General features: G+C 45.5%; 1 protein-coding gene across 2 annotated transcripts; it reads left to right on the top strand.

Moving 5' to 3' along the window:
- Positions 1–3,572: 3,572 nt before the first annotated feature.
- Positions 3,573–19,937, top strand: MCM10 (minichromosome maintenance 10 replication initiation factor). 2 transcript variants are annotated; one of them, XM_052681199.1, is made up of 20 exons: positions 3,573–3,726; positions 4,077–4,130; positions 5,039–5,356; positions 6,098–6,202; positions 6,811–6,945; positions 7,217–7,391; positions 8,058–8,223; positions 8,870–9,037; positions 10,169–10,285; positions 10,912–11,111; positions 12,206–12,306; positions 13,300–13,401; positions 13,478–13,595; positions 14,724–14,952; positions 15,452–15,611; positions 16,270–16,388; positions 16,875–16,988; positions 17,768–17,913; positions 18,089–18,131; positions 18,479–19,937. In XM_052681199.1, exons 1-20 carry the CDS (start codon positions 3,573–3,575, stop codon positions 18,560–18,562), a joined length of 2,808 nt encoding a protein of 935 aa, XP_052537159.1. In that variant the 3' UTR covers positions 18,563–19,937. The 2 variants fall into 2 exon arrangements, with proteins under 2 accessions (XP_052537159.1, XP_052537158.1); XM_052681198.1 differs by having other exon boundaries at positions 3,636–3,696; positions 4,079–4,130.
- Positions 19,938–20,793: the final 856 nt, after the last annotated feature.

The following is a 20,793-nucleotide window of genomic DNA, read 5'->3' as shown; positions in this document are numbered from 1 at the left end:
TCAATGCCTGTTAATATTTTGGATGCTGAAAGGGGAATGCCAGTATCTGTGGCTGGAAAGCTTATATAGAAAGAACAGTAGTGCATTAGTTCTGTTCTTGTCCTCACGTTTGATTTTTATCTCAACAAGTAACAGTTCTTGGCATGCTGTTGTGTTAAATACACAACTCTTAGCAAAATGAGAACAAGCATGATCAGCTTATGACATGACTACAATTAGCAGTGGTGTTAGCCATGGAAGCTGAGCTATCTCAGTTTTCTTGTACACCAGAAATGATGAAAGCAGTTGTCACGTGAGCAACAGGACAGTTCAGGCACTAAGCCAGGAAAGTGAGACTCAGTGTTGAAACACATTTCCTCACACGTCTGGCAGCCTCAGTTATGTACATGGAGTCATGAGGTCACTCTCCATCACACGGCTTGTGAGCCATGTCACCTGTCTATAAGAAACACAAGACTGTACCCTGTGACCAACAGTGACTGGTCTGTGGCCTTTACTGCTGGCATTTCAGGGAGGAATTCCACTTCCGTACACATTGCAGTCCAATTGAAGAGATCGGCTTTAAAAAAAAATAAATCCATACTTTTTGTCATTGCTTGTCTTCTCTGCACTGTGTTCACTGAGTCTGTGAGAATATCCCAGCTCTGTGCTTTGCTGAAAAGGCATATTCACACATCTGGAAGAGGGGCTCTGGTTTGGGGATGGCTGTGCCAGCACAAGGTACATAGAAAACTCCACCAGGCCTCAGTTTCAGACAGCTGGAAGGGAAGGTAATGCATCTTTTAAAGTAAAGATGTCAAGCTGTGTTATGAAGTCCACTGCTATCCATCAGTGATAGCTAACACAACTTTTCAGATATGGGAGGAGAAATGTTTTTATAAGTGAACACGTGACACTTCAATACATTTCTGCTACTCTGAAGTTCAGACCAATGTTAAAAGGATGACACAACCCATGAGAGAGATGCATGTGCAGTAAAAGTAATATATATAGCTTATGTCATCTTGTGATCTTGAGCTAAGAAGAATGGAACAACTCACAGCTCCATAGGAGAAAGCCTTAGGGCTGCTGGATACCACAACTGAGTGTGCAGTGTTATAGCAGATATTCTGTACTGGTACATGACAAATTCTCCTGTCAACCTACTTCAATAAATAAGCACTTCTCCAGATTGTCCTGCGGATGATGGAGGAGAAAACACTCAACAGATCAATAGTGGAATTAGAAATAAAAAATTCAGTGACTTGGTATTTTGCTTCAGACCTGGCATTGAAAACAGTCTAGAGCTGATTAATTCAAAATAAAGATAAAAAAATGTGAGATTTATATTTCACTCCAAGCAGATTAATATTCTTAAAATTTACACACAAAAAATGTCTGTAGGTGTTCCTTGGAGCAAATAAAACATTCCTTCACTGCATTTTAGTGTATGAAGACAAACATTTCTCACGCCATGCTGCCAGTGAACTCTCAGCTACCAGTAGCAGGAAAAGTAATCTCTTTATTGCCTTTATAATTAAAGCAAAGATTTGTTTCTATTTTTGTGGTTGTCACTATTGTTCTAATTATCCGTTGTAAACTCTGGATGCCTGCTTTCTGTTAGCTATAGCTCACGCTCCCACACATCTTCATCCATAATTTCAGCTAATGCAAGAGCTGGCTGAAATCTACTGTGAAGAGATATTCATCGGCTTGGTTGCACCCTTCTTCATCAATTACAAGCACTCCCAGAAGATGCAATATCTTATTGACTTTTAATTAGTTCCCCACGACAGCAGGATTTATGGGCTTTTTTCCTTGAATCCAGTTTTATTACAGGAGCTATGCAATAGTTATGGATTCTGCAATGATCAAAAACTGATGGAAATGCAACTAGGCCAAAATCAAACTAATAGAAAGACAATAGAGCTGATTTCCTCTGAGTAGCGTTAACCTTATTAATGAAAACATAGAAAATCGATGTGAAAGGCCAGAGGAGGAATTACTTACGCATCTGTCAAGACAAAATTAATCATTTTAAGAGGCTTCAGTAAGAGAAGAGGATCTGAGCACAGGAATACGAACAGGAAGACATGGGCATAAGCTGAAGTAGGTCTTCATAGAAAGATAAGATCTAATACTGCAAATCAGGAGGGACAAGGAACTGCAAATAATAACACCCCGATCCGCTGAAACCTGCTAATGCAAGAGGGAGGATTATTTTCCTGTACCGTCATCATTAAGTACAGTCCATTTAGCACAGTGGACAAAAGACCGGTGAACGTGGCCAGCAGATGCTCATTAGCACAAGTTTAAGAGTAATTTGCTTTCCCTTAGATGAAAGATAAAACATGTTTGTGCTTTAACATGATTGGACTCCACGCGTTAATGGAATACCACCTGTCACATGCCCCTGTTCTAACAAGACACATTCCTGCTGTCACAGTCTGTCCCACAGCCAGCAGCCACGTGAGACACAATTCCCAGCCTTAAACCCAAACTGAGAAGAGGCCAGAAATAGTCCTGTGGTTGGGTGGGAGATCTGTGAGCAGGAAAATACTGCTGGATTTGCAGACCTCAGTTTGCAGAGGGGGGCAAGCCATCATTACTGCAATGAGATGGAAAGCAGGGTGATGTGGAGATGCCCTGTGGGGATCACACAGACCATAAGCAGACAAAACAGAAAAACCAATTCTTAACACCTGGAATTGATAAATACTAAGACTGTTAATGGGCAAGGGGTAATCCAGTGCACTAAATCTGCAATTAAAAAAATACAAAACTAACTTGTGCTACCATCCGCCTGCTTTTGGGAAATGCCTGGGTAAGAGAGCCAGCTATTTCCAAATATACCATAGCCTACCCAATGATTCCCACTCATCCAAGACAACCGAGGGGTTGTTTCACAGCCAATTGCTGCAGCTGCTGGGTCAAGAAACACAGGGCAACAACACATAGCTGTCCTTACTGGGACTGGTACAAAGTAGTGCCTTCCAACCACCCAGCAGACCACTTCAGCTGCCCAACTAAACATTCCTCAATTTGCTTTGGGTATTTCACTGGAACAGGTTGCCCAAGGAGGCTGTGGGTGCCCCATCCCTGGAAGCATTCAAGGCCAGGCTGGATGTGGCTCTGGGCAGCCTGGTCTGGTGGTTGGCGACTCTGCACACAGCAGGGGGTTGAAACTGGATGATCTTTGTGGTCCTTTTCAACCCGGGCCATTCTGTGATTCCATTTGAGTGCATCTTCAGTTTTATCCTGCAATCTACATGAATTTTTTCTTAACTCCTTCAGCTACCAAAGCCTGTCTGTCCTTAATTTATCCTTTATAATCAGGGAGTGGCACAGATGGTCACCAGTGACACTGCCTCTTTCTCCGTAACATCTTGCAGGTTGGATTTAGTACAAGAGAAAGCTCATCCTCCTAAGAGCAATTTGAGGCGATTCCTGCGTATAATTCATATTACAAGGGAAAACTCATAATTTAAAGGGAAAGAGACTAAAACAGAAGGCTCCTGTATCATCATGAATTTCAGTTTCCACATGATCGCTGTTGCCAGCCCCGAACCACAGACTCCCTGCCCACAGCCAAGATGGCGCCCGCGCCGCCATCACTAAAGATGGCGCTGACGCAGAGAGCGGCTCGCCGGCGCGCATGCGCGAAGAGGGCGGAGCGCGATTGGAGTTTTGGCGGGTGCTTGGAGAGCGCGGGAGGCGGTGAGCGGGGCTGTGGGGGGAGGCCTGGGGGAGAGGGATCGGAATTGAGAGGGGAGGGGATTCCTGAGATCGGGGGTACGAGGGGAAGGGATCCGTTGAGTCGGGTCAGGGAGATTGGGCTGAACCGGGGAGGGAGTCCCTTTGTGGAGGAAGGAAGGAGGGATCCCTGGATGGGGGGCTGGGACAGGGCTTTGTTCTCCAGGTTGTGGTCTTGTGCTGCAGGGGGCTCAGCTCAAGTCGGGCTTCACGTGTGGAAATACACGTGTGGCTTTAAGTTCAGCGTTCTCATGGGCAGCTGTGGATAGAAAGATGCTTGATCGAGAGTGGTGACCTCCATTTGTAATATCCATCCCAACGGTATCCATTTGTTCTCCTGTGACAGAGTCTGTTTGGCCTTGGTGGCTCTGGAAGGAATCCTGGTGAGATCATGGATGGTAAGGGATAAAAGCACTGCCTTACTTGCAGTAGGGAAGCTTTCTGATGAAGTGCAGAGAGCTCTGTTTGCCTCTTAACAAAGGAAATTACTTTGTGCTCCCTCTGGCTTTGTGCATTGCCTCTTGTGAGGCTGCATTTGTGTTTTCCTCGGGGCCTAATGCTGAATATATTTTGCAGTGTGTATGTGGCTCTGCTCTGTCTGTCCTGTTCTCCTCCCTGTAGATCTTTTTCATTTTTCTGTTTTTAGAATCATCTTTACAATTGGAAGAGACCTTTATAGGTCATCTAGTCCAACTCCCTGCAATGAACAGGGACATGCACATCTTGATGAGATTGCCCAGGGCCTGATCCATCCTTGCCTTGAAAGTCTCCATGGACAGGGCATCAACCACATCTCTGGGCTACCTGTTCCGGTGCCTCACCACCCTCACTGTAAAAGACAAGCAGTTTCTCTGCTGCCCTGTTTGCTTCCTTGAGCAAAGTGAATCTGAGGATATGCTTTCTTGCTTGCCTTGAATCTTCCTCTTAAGCTCCTATTACCAAGAGCCATGTGGCTGTCACTCTGTCCTCTGCAGGTCCCACGGCTTTTCTTTGCAGCAGAAGCTGTCATAAGGCAGCTGGCCAGGAGGAAATTCCAGTGCTAAGTCTGCCAAGTTTTCTTCTGACCAGCCAGCCTGGGTCAGGAGCTGAGACTGTCCACAACAATGTATCTATTGGACCAGGTAGCAGGAAGCTGTTTTGTCTTCCTTAAGCCAAAGCTGAAGCAGTTTTTTAAAAATTCCATTCGCTGCTCAGATTTAGTTTTGCTTTTTATTTGCCTGTGATTTAAATGTCTTGAATGTTTTATTCTGTAGCAGCTTTCCTCTAAAAGGACAGAAATAACACTGAGTTTAATTTTTTGCTTCAGGTGATGAAGATTTGGATCTGTTGGTCTCCCTCCTGGAAGAAAATGAGGAGGCTGAAAAGGAGAATTCTCCTGAGGAGGAAGATACCCCAAAGGATGAGAAGGGAGAAGCAGATGAGTATGATGAGCTCTTTGATGCAGAAGATGATGCATCATACACTGAGGAGGTGGATGCTGACAGCATAATTGATGAGCAAAAGGAGAACCTGGCTGTGCTGTTTGGAGATGTGGATGACCTGCTGGAAGAAGAGGAGGCAGAAAACACTGTCTCTGCTTCAGTTCCCAGTCAGGGAGAAGAGAAAACCAATGAAGAATTACAAGGTTTTTGTTAAGGCATCGTTTATCTGGCATGTTTGTCATATAGGGCCTACTGCTTCTCTCAGTAAGGGTGGTACCCAGATGGGAAATGTAGAAAGTCCTTGTGAAAGACATTGGATAGAGCGTTCTAAATCCAATTTTCAGTGCTGTTTGGCCAAACTCATGAAATCTACTTCCCCAAAAGAAGCACAGAGGAGCCATGAAGATTTGTCGAGCTCTGGTGAACAGGATAGAGAAGGTCTCCTGTTTACTTGGGTCTTGTCTGATGAAGAGCAATGTTGCTTCAGTCCTTAGAGCTGTCATCTTGGTACCTCTTACAAACAAAGCTCCACCTGCTTCCTCAGGGCTTAGTGGTGGGGGGTTCTGCTGTACCAGCCGGTGTGGAAGCAGAGCCAGTCCCTGAGCATTCCTGTATTCGGGCAGTGTGTTTGATTGTATTGGAAGCACTTCTTTATGTTATGGAGTGCAATCATCAGCCATTTGAATGGTTTTGTGTTCACTAGAAAAGATATGCACAGCACGTCAAGGAATATAGCACAAACAAATGTTTATGTCAGTCAGCTCCAGTGCATGGAAAGGTGTCCCTTCATTGTGAGCTATGTAGAATCAGAACTAATTTTTTTTTTTTTTCCTAATCTTCTGTGATGCAGTAATACTGCCAGGCTCCCCAGGATTTCTTAAATCCCTGTTTACTGTGGCTTACATCTGTCCTCATTATTGTCCTTTTTCTTCTTTCTTTGCTAGCTGAGTTGAGAAAATTGCAAGAACAGATGAAGATGTTACAGGAGCAGCTGCAGAAGACTGCCATCGGGCAGCAATCCAGTTCAGACCCTGAGCAGAAAGCCCCTGGTAACGAGACTAATTAAATGAGTTTCTGATTTGTTAGCCTCCCAATGTGCAAACTGTAGGCAGATAATCTGAAGTGGGAACTGAGTAGCAAAGAGGAATGATGGTCTGTTATATTCCCACACAGACTGTTTCTTGCAGTGCAGACTAAATGAGCTGCAGTTTTGTTTTCTGCATCACAGATTGATAGAAATGGGGCAACTTCCGTGACTGAGGTGCTCCAGTGTTCTGCTGGAGAAGGTTCTTTCCTACTGGCAGATATTGGTACAATCAGATGTTGCTACACCCCACACATACAGCTGTGTTTGTTGCTGTAACACACTGAGTGTAGTAATGAAACTAATGAAATGCAGGGAAATTGAAAAGCAAGGAAATGCTCCTACTTTCTGCAGCTTTCTGGCTTCAGTGACATCGAGAGTTTAAGGTCAGAAGGAGTAAGAATCATTGGGGCTTTTACAGATGTTGCATCTCAGATGCTGGCAATTTAACTGAAGGGTTTCCTTGTGGGACCCTGACTTGGATTTGTTCAAACAATTACTTAGTTTGGAACAATGTTTAGTATTTAAGATTGGATCCTGAGATCTCATAAATACTTTTGTTTTCTTGGCCAGGCAAATCTCTCTGTCCACCCTTAAAGGAAAGGAAAGTTCAGAAGCTGCAGGAGTCTCTGTGTTTTTCTGCCCAGCTGGACAATCCTTTACCAACAGCCAAGAGAGGAAACCAGAAATCAAAAGCCTCCCCAGCAGGTACCAATCTGAGTGCACCTTTCATTGAAACACACAGGGCTTTTGCTGATATCCTGTGTTGTTCACAGCAGCAGCTTGGACACATCCAGGCTGATATTTCTATTAACCATTTCTAGCTGACTGGGAGACCAGTACAATATTATTAAGTTTTACACATTTTATTCCTCACTTGCACTGGACTCATGTGTCTAATCAAGTGTAAGTGAATGTTATTTTTATTTATAGGTTTTCTTTATCAAGATTTTCTTCTTTTCTTTTTTTTCTGCTAAAGAGACCAAGACTCCTCCCCCACGACAAGTCCTCAGTCTGGCATTCCAGCCTCTCAAGTCTGCCCCAGGGAACACACCCAGTAAGGTGCCCAGAGAGAAGACTGCTCACGTGCCTGCATGCTCCACTACAGCGCTGCAGCCCGTGTCTGTGGAAACCTTCTCAGGACTGAGATTAAGGTCAGCAGCCCAGCACTGACCTCTGCCTGGGGAGGCTGTGCTCAGGTGGTGGGACTGAATGCACCATGTCCTGTGATGTGTTAATTGCACCAGTTGTGAGCGGAGGACTTGGGCTAACAGAGCCACAGCACTGCCTGCTTGCTCATTACATTTGATTTTTATTTTTACTCTTTTCTAATGAAAGTCTCTAATTTTATTATTGCTGCCTTCTCTGGTATATCCTCAACAGTTGGCACAAATAAGGTCTGATTGGGCCCCAGCAGTGCAGACTTTGTTTCACACCCAGAACCCTCGGGACCATTCACAATTCCCATACTCACTGTGGCCACGAGAGGTCTCTGAACACTTATTGTACCCTCCTCACCAGAAACCATGCTGAATTTCTAGCATATTTCCAGAGAGCTGTGATACTCAGTCCTTCCTGAAGTGAGAAGAGTTACTGAAGGCTCAGGGCTAAGTTGCAGTGCAGGTATTTGGGCAAAGAACATGCTTGACTTGTAGCTCTCCAATATTTGTACAGCATCTGGAAGAGAGAGGTTTTGTTTCAAGTGAACTCGGTGTGAAATAAGGCACAGGGGCGATTTGCAGTGAGACATGGCTGAGTGGTTTTGACTGTCTGTTTATGTAAATGAATGTGTTCTCTTTTACATGCTGTATTTGATGTAGAAAACCCCGGGTCTCATCAGCTGAGATGGACAGAAAAATGGCTAACAGGAGGCTGATCCGGCTGTCCCAACTGAAGCACAAACTTGCTACTGAAAATCTAGAGGAAACAGATTGGGTAACATTTGGAGTCATAGTAAAGAAAGTCACTCCTCAGAGCACAAATAACGTAAGTAACTTTGCTGTGTTCCCTCTGGATCCTAAATGCTGGTTTTCTATCCTGAGGAGCTTATTCAACTTAATCAGCCACCTCCTTGTAGTAAATGAAGAAGAGCTGCTGTGTTAGAGATCTTGGCTCATCATCAGGGTGAGTCCTTCTCTGGAGCAACTGTACTGACGCTGGTGTGCACGCACTGCATAACTGTTCATCCACTGTAGCATGTGAAATGCTAGTGCAAAGAAATGAGTGGCTCCCAGCTTTTCTAGATAGCTCTCTTGCTTTAAATGTGCCAACAGACAGCTTCCATAATTTCCCTAGAGATCATTCAGTCCTATATGGATATGGAGCACGTCTCCTATAGAACTTCACTATGAAACGGTACTGAATATGCCTTGGTTTTGGCTGTGTGGGGTCAAGGCCTCTGCTCAGCAAGGAGGATTGCTGCCCAGCTCCCGTATCGGGAAGATGGATGACGGCAGCGTTTTTGTGCTGCGTTGGTCTCTAACAATCCTAGAACTGGCTGCGTGGCATGGCTGGACGTAGTGTAGCTACATCTTACTGAGGCTGTGAATAACAACAGCCCTTCAAATGCAGCCACAAGAGGGGGGTGCAGTCGGTGTCCTGTTGCTGAGCTGTAAGCCAGTGTCTGTTCCAGGGCAGAACCTTCAGCATCTGGCGGCTGAACGACCTGCGTGACCTCAGTCAGTGCACCTCGCTCTTCTTGTTTGGGGATGTCCACAAAGAGCTCTGGAAGACAGAGCAAGGCACGGTCATCGGGCTGCTCAATGCTAATCCTATGAAACCTAAGGAAGGCTCAGATGAGGTGAGAGGATTTTTCATTTGCCCATCAGCCTGTAGCTGAACGTCTCTATGCCTGCCTGAGATTTAGTTTTGTGACGCATCGGGGTTGGAATTACAGCAGTCTGCCTAATAAGTCTGAATTGTGTCCAGATATTTGCATGGTGTTTATTTGTTCTCAGCCTTCTGGACACCTGACTTCAAGGAGCCCTATTAAGCACCTCAAAACCAGAGTTTACCCTAGCACTTAACCTGCTCTTGGTAGGTCGCTCACTTCTTCTGCAGATGCAGGAATTGTATTTTCATGGCAATTTATTATTCAGCTGCTTTCAGCCACAATGTCTCAACAAGCTGAAAAATTAGGGGGTGCTCGTTCCTCTCCTTGAGAGACGTGATTGGAAAATGTTTCGTGGTTCCAAAATTATGATTAAGAAGAAGTAGGGTTTGATTTATAAAACAAATGATGTGTTATGTATAGTAAGTTGATACATAATACTTAATTTGTTTAATCAATTACTTACAAACGCGGAACGTGACAAATTAATTTTCTCCATGTATCAAAACATTTAAGGTAGCTTCATTTTGTTAATAAGTTAAATGCTTTTTTAATATCTTTTTAATTGCACTGGAATGGAAACCGTTTTTACTGACTTCTGTCAAGGGTAATTTCAATCTAGTAGCTGGTGATGGACTATTTTGCATTTTGAATTCTCCAAATGGAAAAATTAAGAATCTCATTAATTGTCGATTAAACTACATAATTGCTTAAATTAACATGGATAAGCAGTTGAAGTCCTGCTGGTGAGCAGGAAAGCATCCAGAGGTAATGTAAAGGCTCTTCTGAAGCTGAGGTGTACACATCTAGAACTACATTAAAACTGACTTCAAAATTATGTCTTGCCTACAAATGCAAGTCCCAGTGTCTGTGGTGCGAGGGCAAGGCTCGATTGTACCACAGGAGTGAGCTGTGGTTGTACCTTGGTGTATGGAAGGACAAAGAATTCCATCTCTTTGTCCTCTGTGAGGATGTATCTGTTGAAATTGCTGTGATGACTTCCGAGCCGAGCAGTTGAACAGGAATGTCCTTTATTACAGCACCAAGAGAGAAGCATATTCAGCATATCCATGGTGAAGGCACGTTCTGTTTTCTCTCTAGGTGTGTTTGTCTGTTGATCACCCACAGAAGATCCTGCTCATGGGTGAAGCTCTGGATATGGGCACCTGCAAAGCCAGGAAGAAGAATGGCGATCCCTGCGCGCAGATTGTGAACCTGGTTTGTACTTCAGTACTAAAATATCCTGTAAGGTGTTGGTAAAAACGTAGCTGCTGCTTTTGTGCTGCTGCTGGAACTCTTTTTTTACTTCTTTCTGTATCTCGACTTGTGACCAATTAAGGTGTGTGGAAGAGCTGAGGAATGTGACCCAGAGGAGCTGTTGCTGTGACAGGCCTGTAGCAGCAGCACTGCAGTTCCCTAAATGCAAAGCTTGAGCTACAGTGACAAGCAATGGTCTGGACTCATTTCACCACCTCCATGCCCTTCATTATCCTCTGTGCCAGTGCAGGCTTCCATGCACTGCACCAAGGAACTCAGCCAAAGTGAGATGATAGGATATTTTACTTGGGAATGGGTTTTGGAGGTGATCTTAACCAGACAAGTTCCTTTGGCCGTGATGCCCATAAACCAGCAGAATATCTGTGCCTGCACAAAGTCAGAAGGGTTATTGTTGGTGGGGAAGCATTTAGAACCAGGAGAGGAAAAGGAGAAGGGATGAGGAACTCGGAAAGAACTAAAAGCATTTGGAATGGCAGTAGGGCAGAAGGTTACATGTGGGTTACACGAGGGGAATGAAGTAAATTCTATCTACCAGCATCCTACAGCAGACTTCTTTCTCTTTTCAGAATGACTGTGAGTACTGTCAGTATCACATCCAATCCCAGTACAAGAAGCTGAGCTCAAAGCGGGCAGATCTGCAGTCTACCTTCTCTGGTGGCCGCATTCCCAAAAAACTTGGTAGGAAAACCCCCAGTTTGAAGGAGAGGCTGTGTCAGGATGGGTTCCACTACGGAGGAGTCTCTTCAACAGCGTATGCGGCTTCAGTGTAAGACAAACCTTGTATTTCCCTGAGCTAAAGCACAGTTCCCACCTTTTCAGTGGAATTTCTGTCCTTCAACAGCGTATGCGGCTTCAGTGTAAGACAAACCTTGTATTTCCCTTCAGCTAAAGCACAGTTCCCACCTTTTCAGTGGAATTTCTGTCCTTTATGCAAGTCTGAAGCTCTCTCTGTAACGGCATCTATTTAGCTAGAATGCCCCGGGACTTATCTGCATCCATCACACAGGAATAGATGTCCCACGCATGGTGTAATCCTTCCAGCCTCACAGGGTAGCAGAGCTGCTATTTGATAGGGAGATTTCATCAGTCAGTGATACAGTGTGAAAAGATGTTTTTACCTCCAAGTTATTACTGCGTTGTGAAGCCAGTGGGTGTTGTGTTTCGGGAGATGAAATAACCTTTATTGTGAGGTCCCAAGCATTTGAGACTACAAGATGAGTACTTCTCAGTGCCTCAGTACTGCACCTTGTCATGGCTCATTACTTTTTAATCCCAGACTCAGTGTATTCTGTATTTCCTCCTTCTCCCTTGACTGAAATGATATAGTATCACTGCATGTTAACAAAAAGGCAGAGATACACAATACCTTGTGTATTAGTAAATGGTTAAGGTCAGTATGCATCTGGTGCTAGAGCAGAGGGGTCTGACCCTTCATCCAAACCCCCCTGAAGACAGCTGTGGAAAGATTCGAGTCACAGCTGGATCACGTGCTGTGCTTGCATACTGCTTGGATTCCCTGACTGCTGCCATCTGATAACTGCTGTGACCTCTCAGTAATAAGCAATTCCAGCCTCCTTTCCATCCCTGGAGCTGGCTGTGAGTGAGGCTTAGCAATGACATATGCACTGAGAGAATACTAAACGTAAGGAATGTGTATCCCAACCCAGTGAGAACAAGGATCCTAAGCATTGCTCTGGAATTTGGATTTAGATTAATGTTCCCAAAGAGAGAAAGATGCCAGGAGAGAAGCACCAATTTGGATTCAAGAACAACTGCAGTTTTACACTGGGATAGCATTCAACCTTCTGTCCTTGCTCTGAACATGGAAAAACTCTGATCTGTTTTTTTTCCTCTGTCTAGGGCGGCTGCTGCAGTGCCAAAACGGAAGGTTCAGACCACTCTCTCCAATATGGTCGTGAGAGGAGCTGATGCAATTGTCCAGGAAACCAGGCAGAAAATTGGTACCTAACTTCCCCCATAGCCTCTTCACCCTCCAGATGTTTTCAGCTTGACGTGTGGCTGTGTCCCAGGACCCCGTCATCCCCGAAAAATTAGGCAATGATTGCTGCACACCTCTGCAGGCTTTCTCCGTTGATCTGAACTCCCTTCTTCCTGAGATCACAGCTGCAAGGCAAATGTAACTAAGCAACTGTGTAGCTCTGCGCACCTTTTTGCAGCAGTGCCCCTGAATTAAGTCTCCTGTTCTGTCTTTGGACAATGACAGAAGATCTTTGCAGGATTAATGAGAATTGGAAGTTCTAAGAACTTTGAACCGGAGAATTTATTTTAATTGATTAAAATGGATGACTTCTGTCAGTCTTGGAGACTTCCAAGGAATACTAAGTATAAATCAGAGACAGGTCTGCAATGCAGGGGGCCTGCTGAGTACCCAGCCTGTTTCTTGAGCTTTTCTTTTGTCATCTTCAAAGCGTTTTCCTTCCATAGCCTTTGGAAATTCATTGATCTTCTCTGCCTCCATTTCTTTTCTGAAAAGCACTTAATGTTGCACCTTCTTTACACTCAGATGATAGGTTATTCAAAGCATGCACTCCAGATGTTGCCTAGATGTCTTATCCACATTTCAGCTCTTTCAATTGCCACCATTTCAGACAGCAGTCTGTGTGTACTGTCTGTAGCCTTCAGCTGCTCTTAAGTCTCCAAGGAAGAGATGTGATGGATGAGGGCCTTTCAGCAAAGGCTGCCCACAAATGGGAGTGGCAGAGCACTGCAGGCAAGCAGGCCAGTAGAGGACTGAGTGACTGATGGAGTTGCTGAAGGGTTGGAAAAGCCTGTGGTGTGCAGTGCTTGAACAACCAAACGTAATGTAGGAGCTAACCCTGCTTTGTAGGGGAGTGCTTACTTATTTCCAACCTAGGCTACTTTATGTCTTTAAAGCCAGGTGTGCTTCCCTTCCTGGCTCCAATTATGTTGCATGTATGCCTCTTCCTCCCCAGGTGCAGCAAAGAGACCTATGCCATGTTCTGAGGAATTCAAAGAACTGCTGGCACAGCCAACATTTGGAGCAAGAAACCTCTGCAAGCACTGGACCAAAGCAGGTATGTCCTTGTGCCTGCAAACACAGCTCTTTCTGAGCAAATGGTGCTGGTGTTTTACACTGTTTTGTTTTTACAGATGCTGGAAAGAAGCAAGAGACTGGTTTCCAGTCTATCTCTGCATCAGCATTGCTCAAACAACAGAAACAGAAATTGCTGGAGGCCAGGAAAAAGCGATCTGAAGAGATTCAGAGAAGGTAATATGTATGACTTACACAGGAGGTCCTTTGTGGCCCAGTACAGCTGTGGAGGAAATTTGCTTTTTTATAAAAACTATTTATTCAGTGTGGAATCAAATACTGCAGTGTGCTGCCTAGCAACAGGAAGGCATGGTGGGAAGAGTAGGAAGCTGGGGTCAGGACTCCAGGTTCATGCTGGCCTACACAGGTGTTCTGCGTGCAAGAAGAGGTTGATGTAGCCTAGTAACCTTTACAGGCTGAACAAAAGTAAAGCCAAAACCTCAGGGATCCAAAACAGAGCCTGAGGTACAACCATCATGATACTTCCCCCAAATATTCTCCCAATCTACAACTGTGTTTCAGGGCCTTCCCAAGCTAAAGGTGCTGTCTATTACAATATCCCTGAAGGGATCTTTTTTCCCCACAAACCTGTCCAGCCACTGCAATGACTGTAGTAAACTCAAGTATTTACGTGACTTGTGTGACAAAGAAGCCTACTACTTTTAACTACCTGTTACACAAGAAGCCCATTGATTCCCCCAAGGAGGGGAATCAACTCTTTGAAAGGGTAGATAACTGCAGGACAAGGGGAAATGGTTTTAAGTTGAGGGAGGGAAGATTCAGGTTGGATGTCAGGGGGCAGTTCTTTACAGAGAGTGGTGAGGTGCTGGAACAGGCTGCCCAGAGAAGCTGTGGATGCCCCATCCCTGGAGGTGTTCAAGGCCAGGCTGGATGGGGCCCTGGGCAGCCTGGTCTGGTATTGAATGTGGAGGCTGGTGGCCCTGCCTGAGGCAGGGGGTTGGAGATTCCTGATCCTTGAGGTCCCTTCCAACTCTGTGATTCTGTGATTCTTTGAAGTGCTTTCAGCCCTTATCTGTCACGTTCATTTGAAGCCTCTGTGCTTTTGTTTTAGAAAGCAATTGGCTGTTCACCTTTTCTAGTGACTTCTTCATTTCAGTGTCCCTGTGAATCCTTTACTAGTTTAGTTTTGCTCTCCTGAATGCCTGAATCACTAAATGTTTTTCTAGCAACAAAAGGCCAGTTAGGTTAAAAAAGCCCCAACAACTCGCTGTCTGCATCTTCTGTTCCAGACTTCTCTGTCTCTGGCTCATATCTTTATTTCAGTGAATTATTTTGTCTTTAAAGGTTTCTCCAGAACACAAGTAAAGCTGGAAGCCCTGCTCTCCCATCCACCTCCAGGCAGCCTTCACTTCTGTCCCCAAAACCCGGGGCAGAATTCCCTAAAGCTGCAAAAATATCAGTTCCTCCAAGGCCCAGGCTGGGCACGGGCTTCTCAGAAGGAGAAGATATCCTTTTCTTTGATGGATCTCCCCCTCCAACACCAAAGCTGGACAGCTTGGCAGAAGCCAAAAAGGTAACAGCTCTTTGAATGAGCTGCTTTTGACTGTGAAGAAGGGGAAGTTGAGGGAAATTGGATTTGTGGAATGCGGAAGTCTTCTATCTTAAATCACTAGATGATCCTAAAGGTCCCTTCCAACCCAAACCATTCTGTGATCTTCATACATAGGCTAGCCTGTTGCCCTTGGAAAGGAGTGGTTTGATGTGATTTTCTATTAATTTCTTCTGGAAGACTTGCTGATTTGTGGAGCAGTGAAAGCACGTCTGCAGAGAGATGCCGATAACCACCCCTGCAAGAGTCACTGTGTAGATTAGGAAGTGACTAGGAGCCGTGCGACGTGTTGAATGAGATGTACAGCAGAGATAGGGGTTTTATCAGGCCTCTCTCTGTCCAGTTCTGTGCTCAGACCAGTGGATCTTGTTTCCTCCATTTGACAGACTTCTGTTACTCCTGGAAGAAGGAATACAGAAGCCAAGCTTCACCAATACACTCACAGCTTTTCCCTGTTTTCTAGCTGGCTGCAATACACAGACTACGAGCAAAAGGCCACATTCTTGCTAAATCTGATCCAAACAGCATCAAGAGGAAAAGAGCTGATCTTGATGATGTCCTAGAAATTGTTGAAAGAGTTGAGAAAAACGTTGCTCAACCACAGAAAGCAGAAGCAGAGGATGGTAAGTAATGTTGGATTGTAGAAATGAAAAAAATACTCTTACATTCTGCTGGACAGAGCGCTGTTAACTGGGTCAAGGCCTTGCTATGCCAGAAAGAGGCTGAGTAAGGGCTATTTAGAACTTCAGGGGTTTTTTCTGCAGTGGTTTTGACTCAAAGGCTGAATGATCTCTAACCCTGTTGGAGAGAGTGTGAGATGTCATCTCTGATAGGTAGCTCCTTATCCTCACTCTGTTCCTTTTCTTGCCACTCTTTAGTACCAGCAGAGCATGGCTAACTCAATCAAAGGAAATCAAGAAATGATCCCACCTGCCAAACTGACTGACTTTTGAGTTTCCCTGATGGTGATACACTGTGGGATCTTGAATGTATTCCTCCATTTCCTATGGAACTTCTCCTTCAGTAAGGGAGACAACAGTGCTCGCTCCCCTGGAGGGTGTGGAACTTCCTGCTGCGGTGCTTCAAGAGAAGACGCAGTGTTGTGTATAAAATGCTTTTATTTTCTGAAGCCAGCTTTGAACTCAGCTTCATGTTCTCCTGAACTACTAAAGGCTGCTGCTTGACCTGAGCATCTGCCTTCCAAAATCTCCTCCAGTGGTCATGTTTAGAAATCACAACCTTTTTTTTGAACTCGGGACTGAACTCATTTGCTTTTCTTAGATGTGGATGAACAGGAACCTGCCCAGAAGAAAAGACGTGAGCAGCTGGCCTACCTGGAGTCAGAAGAGTTTCAGAAGATCCTGAATGCCAAATCCAAGCACACGAGTGTCCTCAAAGAGGTATGGCCTCGACCCAGCCATGACTAATAGCTTAGAATGAGGTTGCTGTTAGGACTTCTGATAATGACTTCAGCACGAAGCAGGCACCCAAATGTATCATAGGCACTAAGTCAGCATGATGAGCAGTGTCAGGATCTCTGAGCGTGTCCCTAGGAATACTGCATGTCCAGTGGATGTGGCTCTTGCACATTCATTACATGTGCCCACCTGAGCTCTACCTGCACTGCCATAGCTGTGTGCTCATTTCACTCGTATCTGCTGTTGGTAACTCTCCCACTCAGGTATCTCAGAGGCAGCTGGTTTCAGTGGTGGTGGAGCACAGCGTGTGCCCTACTTGGGTTTCTTTGAAGCAAGAAATATTTGCTGTTTCTCTGGCTGTCGGCTGCATTTTACTGCAAACAGTCCCAGTAATTTGCTTAAAGGCCACGTGTCGAGTGGCTTCTTGCCTCTTTTTCTCCCCACACCCTTTTTCCTGTGCCCATGCAGGCTGAAGCTGAGCTACAAGAGCAATACTTTCAGCCGCTGGTGAAAAAAGAAGAAATAGAAGAGAAGATGAGGAGCATTAAAGAAGTGAAATGTCGAGTGGTAACGTGTAAAACGGTGAGTGAGGTGGAGTCAGGGTGACAGCAGGCAATTAGGGCACAGACTGCACAGAATGATACCAGGCCATCCTGCACAACCCCGACAGTCACTCACTTGGCCATAGTTCAGTGCAGGTATCAAATGGAGACTGCTTAATTCCTTGTGGCTGTTGCTGAGAGCAGCTTGTACAGTGAGTGACTTTGAGATACGAAGACGCTGTCAAAGCAGGCTGTAGTGTTATGCTCAACATCTCAATTTGTTTATTGCAGTGGGTTCCTTGGATGTTGGTGTTCTGGTGTTCATTTCTCAGCTTCATCCCTGAAGCACTCTGTCCAGGACCCTCAGCTCCCCATATTCCACGTTAAGTGAAGCCTCATGCCTTGAAAAACATAACACTGGGATTTCTTTGTCTGCATTTCCTGGAAGTTCACTATCAAGAAAAGGAACAGAGTTTAAAATATCCCAAATGTGCTGAGGGTGAAGGAATTCTGTTCCGTTTCTGGATTTGCAGCTTCTGCTATGCTTTTCCTCCCACTGCCTTTCCTGTTTCTTTAGGGCAGCACAGAGGGTGACCATGCCTTGCAGGATGGCAGAGCAGGGTGGTGGTACAGCAGGCAGGATGGTGACAGAAGGAGCAGTGGCAAAGCCTGGGGTGGTGTGTTGCTCACACTGGTGGATGCTTCCAGATGGGAGAAGACACAGAAGTACTTGGCTCTGGCTGATCAGCTGTCTTCAGCCCGCAGCCTGGGCCTGACATGCTGGTAAGCACTCACAGCTTTCTTTCTTCCCCTTGACAGTGTAATTACACCTACTTCAAGCCTCTGGAGACCTGTGTGCAGGACAACCACGACTACCACTGGCACGATGGCATCAAGCGGTTTTTCAAATGTCCTTGTGGCAACCGAGCTGTTGCCCTTGACAGGCTCCCAAAAAAGCCCTGCAGGTAAGAAATAAGCCTTGTGAAACAGTACTGTGGGCTTGGGAGTCACATAATCGCATCCTGAAAGCATAGTGCTAGGCCCTCCTGCTAAGTGGTGTGCTGGAAGTGTGGGGTCGTTTACCACCTCCTCATACTGTGCAGCACGCAGCTGTCTTCACCTGCCCCCTTTATCTTTCAGTACCTGCGGCCTCTTCAAGTGGGAGCGAGATGGGATGCTGAAGGTAAGTGTGAACCAGCAGCTGCTGAGCACCACAGTGCTCTGCCTGCTTCTGGTGCTTCTGTCCCATGCTTTGCTTCAGTGCCCTTATGAGCTGTCAGCAAAGCCAAGCTGCTCTGCATCTTCTCCAGGCTTTGTTTTAGTGGAGTTTCTCCTTTCTCCTTCTGTTCTTGCAGTTTTGTTTTAGTTAGCCATGGAGAATTTCCTTTTTCTGTATCCGCAAGCAGTCAGAATGTGAATATTTCTGGAGTGTCGGTCAACATTTAATTGGATAAATCAGTCCCAACTCTGTCATAAAACTAGGAAACATCTTGACATGCTTTAACTCTTCTCTGTGGTTCATATTTCTAGGAGAAAAAAGGTCCAAAGATTGGTGGAGAAACGCTTCTACCACGAGGGGAAGAACAACCAAAATTCCTCAATAGCCTGAAGTGACCTGAAGGTGATGTTTTCCCAACACACGGATGAATTTCTATGCCTAACCCACACGTTTCTTTACTGGAACGCCAGGAGGATTCTGGCTTTAGGGATGAATGAGCAGAGAAATCAATTCCTTGTGAGAAGGGCATCCACAAAGTCTTTGCCAAACCACTGCATGGATATCCAGCTTTGATCTTAAAAGTGACTGAATAAGGCTGCGTGTGAAATACACATTCGTGTCTGCTCTTTCTTAGCAACAGCTTGTTTACAAGACTTAACCTAGAAAAGAGAATGGTAGTGTGGAATCTGTACTGAGAAAACCCTAGGAATCCCCCCAACTTATGTTATGTTCAGCTGTACCAGATTTTTTAAAGGGAAGAATTCCTGAACTGGAAGGACTACAGACTCTACAGGCACTTGTGAATTTAGTGGTGTGTGTAATGCCAACCTCGTGCTTTTTTCACATGGCAGAAAAAGGGTTAAGAGGATTCTACTCACACAATAGTCCTCCTCACCCCAAAATTGCTCCCTTTGATTACTCAGGAACAGATTTCAGGTGGTTCCTGGGTCATCATCTTGACTTCTGACTTCAAAAATGCATCTGTGCCTTTGGCAGTGCAAGCTCACAATGTCTGCGCTGTAGATTGGCCAGAGCTCCATGCTGGATTCCCACCATCTGCACTCCATTAGTACAGCTCCAGCTCCCGCTTTGGAAAGGGTATTTCAATGAATCTGGCGCTGCTTTGTGAGCGCTTTTAAAGGGAACAGTGCTTACATTTCATAGCTTTTACCCTTATTTCTCTCTCTTAAAATCCTTCCCTGTTATTACCACGCAGAACTCTGATGCTGGCACAGCTGCCAGGGGGCCAGGAGCTGTCTGAGATGAAGTAAAAGCAGGGTTCCCCTGGCTGGCTTAGCAGGAGGGCTGTCCTCCACAGACTTTCTCTGACAGTGCAGTGCTGTAGGGCTGCCAGCTGAATTCAGCCAGCTTTACCTGAACCTGGTTTTTCTGTTGCCTCTGACCTGTGCTCAGTGGGTGTTTTTAGGTACCTGCACTCACCAGCTCTGTGTTCTGGTGAAACAGCTGCAATCTCCTGTCCCAGTGGCCCCATCAATACCTCTTCAGTTTGCTTGCACAAGGGCTGCAAGTAAGTGACTGTTTTAAGCATCTGCCAGTTTACCTCCATACTCCGCAGCCCTCATCTCCCAGTGGTGCTTTTGTTGGGCAGATTTGCTCAGCACATTCCATTCATTTCAGTCTTGTTTTGATGCCGTTTGTTGGGCGGCAGAGGGGTGTCACTGACTGGTGACTGCAACTATGGAACTGTCACACTGCTTGGAAATGTCTGCTCTTGACTCGTTCAAAATAAACACTGTGCAATAGAGTGCCTCCCTGGGTTTGTATGGGTTCATTTCTCTAAGGAAGAGGATTTTCCTTTTCCTTGAGAGTTCTTTGCTGAATCACCAAAAGAAATTGTTTCGTGGTCCATAACTGGCACCTACACAGTTGTGCTGTGTGTTTGTTTGTTTTCATTCAGACAGGCATTACTCATTTGGAGTCCACAAAAGCAGAGTGAAATTCTCCATCAGCTTCAGGGTTTTGCCAGCTCCTCTCTTGGCCACTGGAAGGGAAGCTCTGCAGAAATGAAACTGTCAGAGGTGAGGTAGATGCCTCCTTCAGAGGGAAGGACTGAAAGCAATGGTATCCATTGATCCCTGTATGCAAAAGCAGGGTGAGGGTACCAAAATCAATTGCTCTGCTTAAATCCAGCAGGAAATGAGGGGGTGGTGGGGGCTTTATTTTACCAATTCCATGTGCCTCAGTCCATTTTTAGAGCTACTTCTGTCAGCGATGGCTCAGCAGAAGCAGGCAGGAGGAGAGTGACCCTGTGAGTGCACAAACCCCTGCCGCCTCCTCTAAACTGTTAAGCAAAACTGCACTGGAAGAGAAACAGTGCAACTGCATTGTCAGAGCAACTTAAGGAAGATTTGCAGAGAGAGCTGATAAATCAGCCCCTTTTGGCAGTCAGGAAATGTTCACCTGCAGATACAGTGTGCCCTGCAATCACAGCAGGAAGAGCAGGATGAGCCCCCTGTGCTCATAATCGCCTCCTGTGAAATTAGGGCTGGTGTTTGGTACCTCAGCCAGCCTGTCTGTCACGAGCCCTCTGCTGCTGAAACCTTCACCCAGAGCACCTTGCCCTGCTGCCACCAATTATCTTTCCTTAGGTTCTACAAGCGTCTGA

This window comes from Tympanuchus pallidicinctus, unplaced genomic scaffold, assembly GCF_026119805.1.
Source record: "Tympanuchus pallidicinctus isolate F22 unplaced genomic scaffold, pur_lepc_1.0 scaffold19, whole genome shotgun sequence".
NCBI classification, from domain to species: Eukaryota; Metazoa; Chordata; class Aves; order Galliformes; family Phasianidae; genus Tympanuchus; species Tympanuchus pallidicinctus.
This window is presented reverse-complemented; position numbering and strand designations above follow the sequence as displayed.

Excerpts from the sequence above, each read along its gene's own strand:
- MCM10 (XM_052681199.1), top strand. The coding sequence starts at position 3,573 with ATGGCGCCCGCGCCGCCATCACTAAAGATGGCGCTGACGCAGAGAGCG. Across the intron at positions 6,946-7,216 it reads ATCAAAAGCCTCCCCAGCAG|AGACCAAGACTCCTCCCCCA; the intron begins GTACCAATCTGA and ends TTTCTGCTAAAG. Across the intron at positions 11,112-12,205 it reads ACAGCGTATGCGGCTTCAGT|GGCGGCTGCTGCAGTGCCAA; the intron begins GTAAGACAAACC and ends TCCTCTGTCTAG.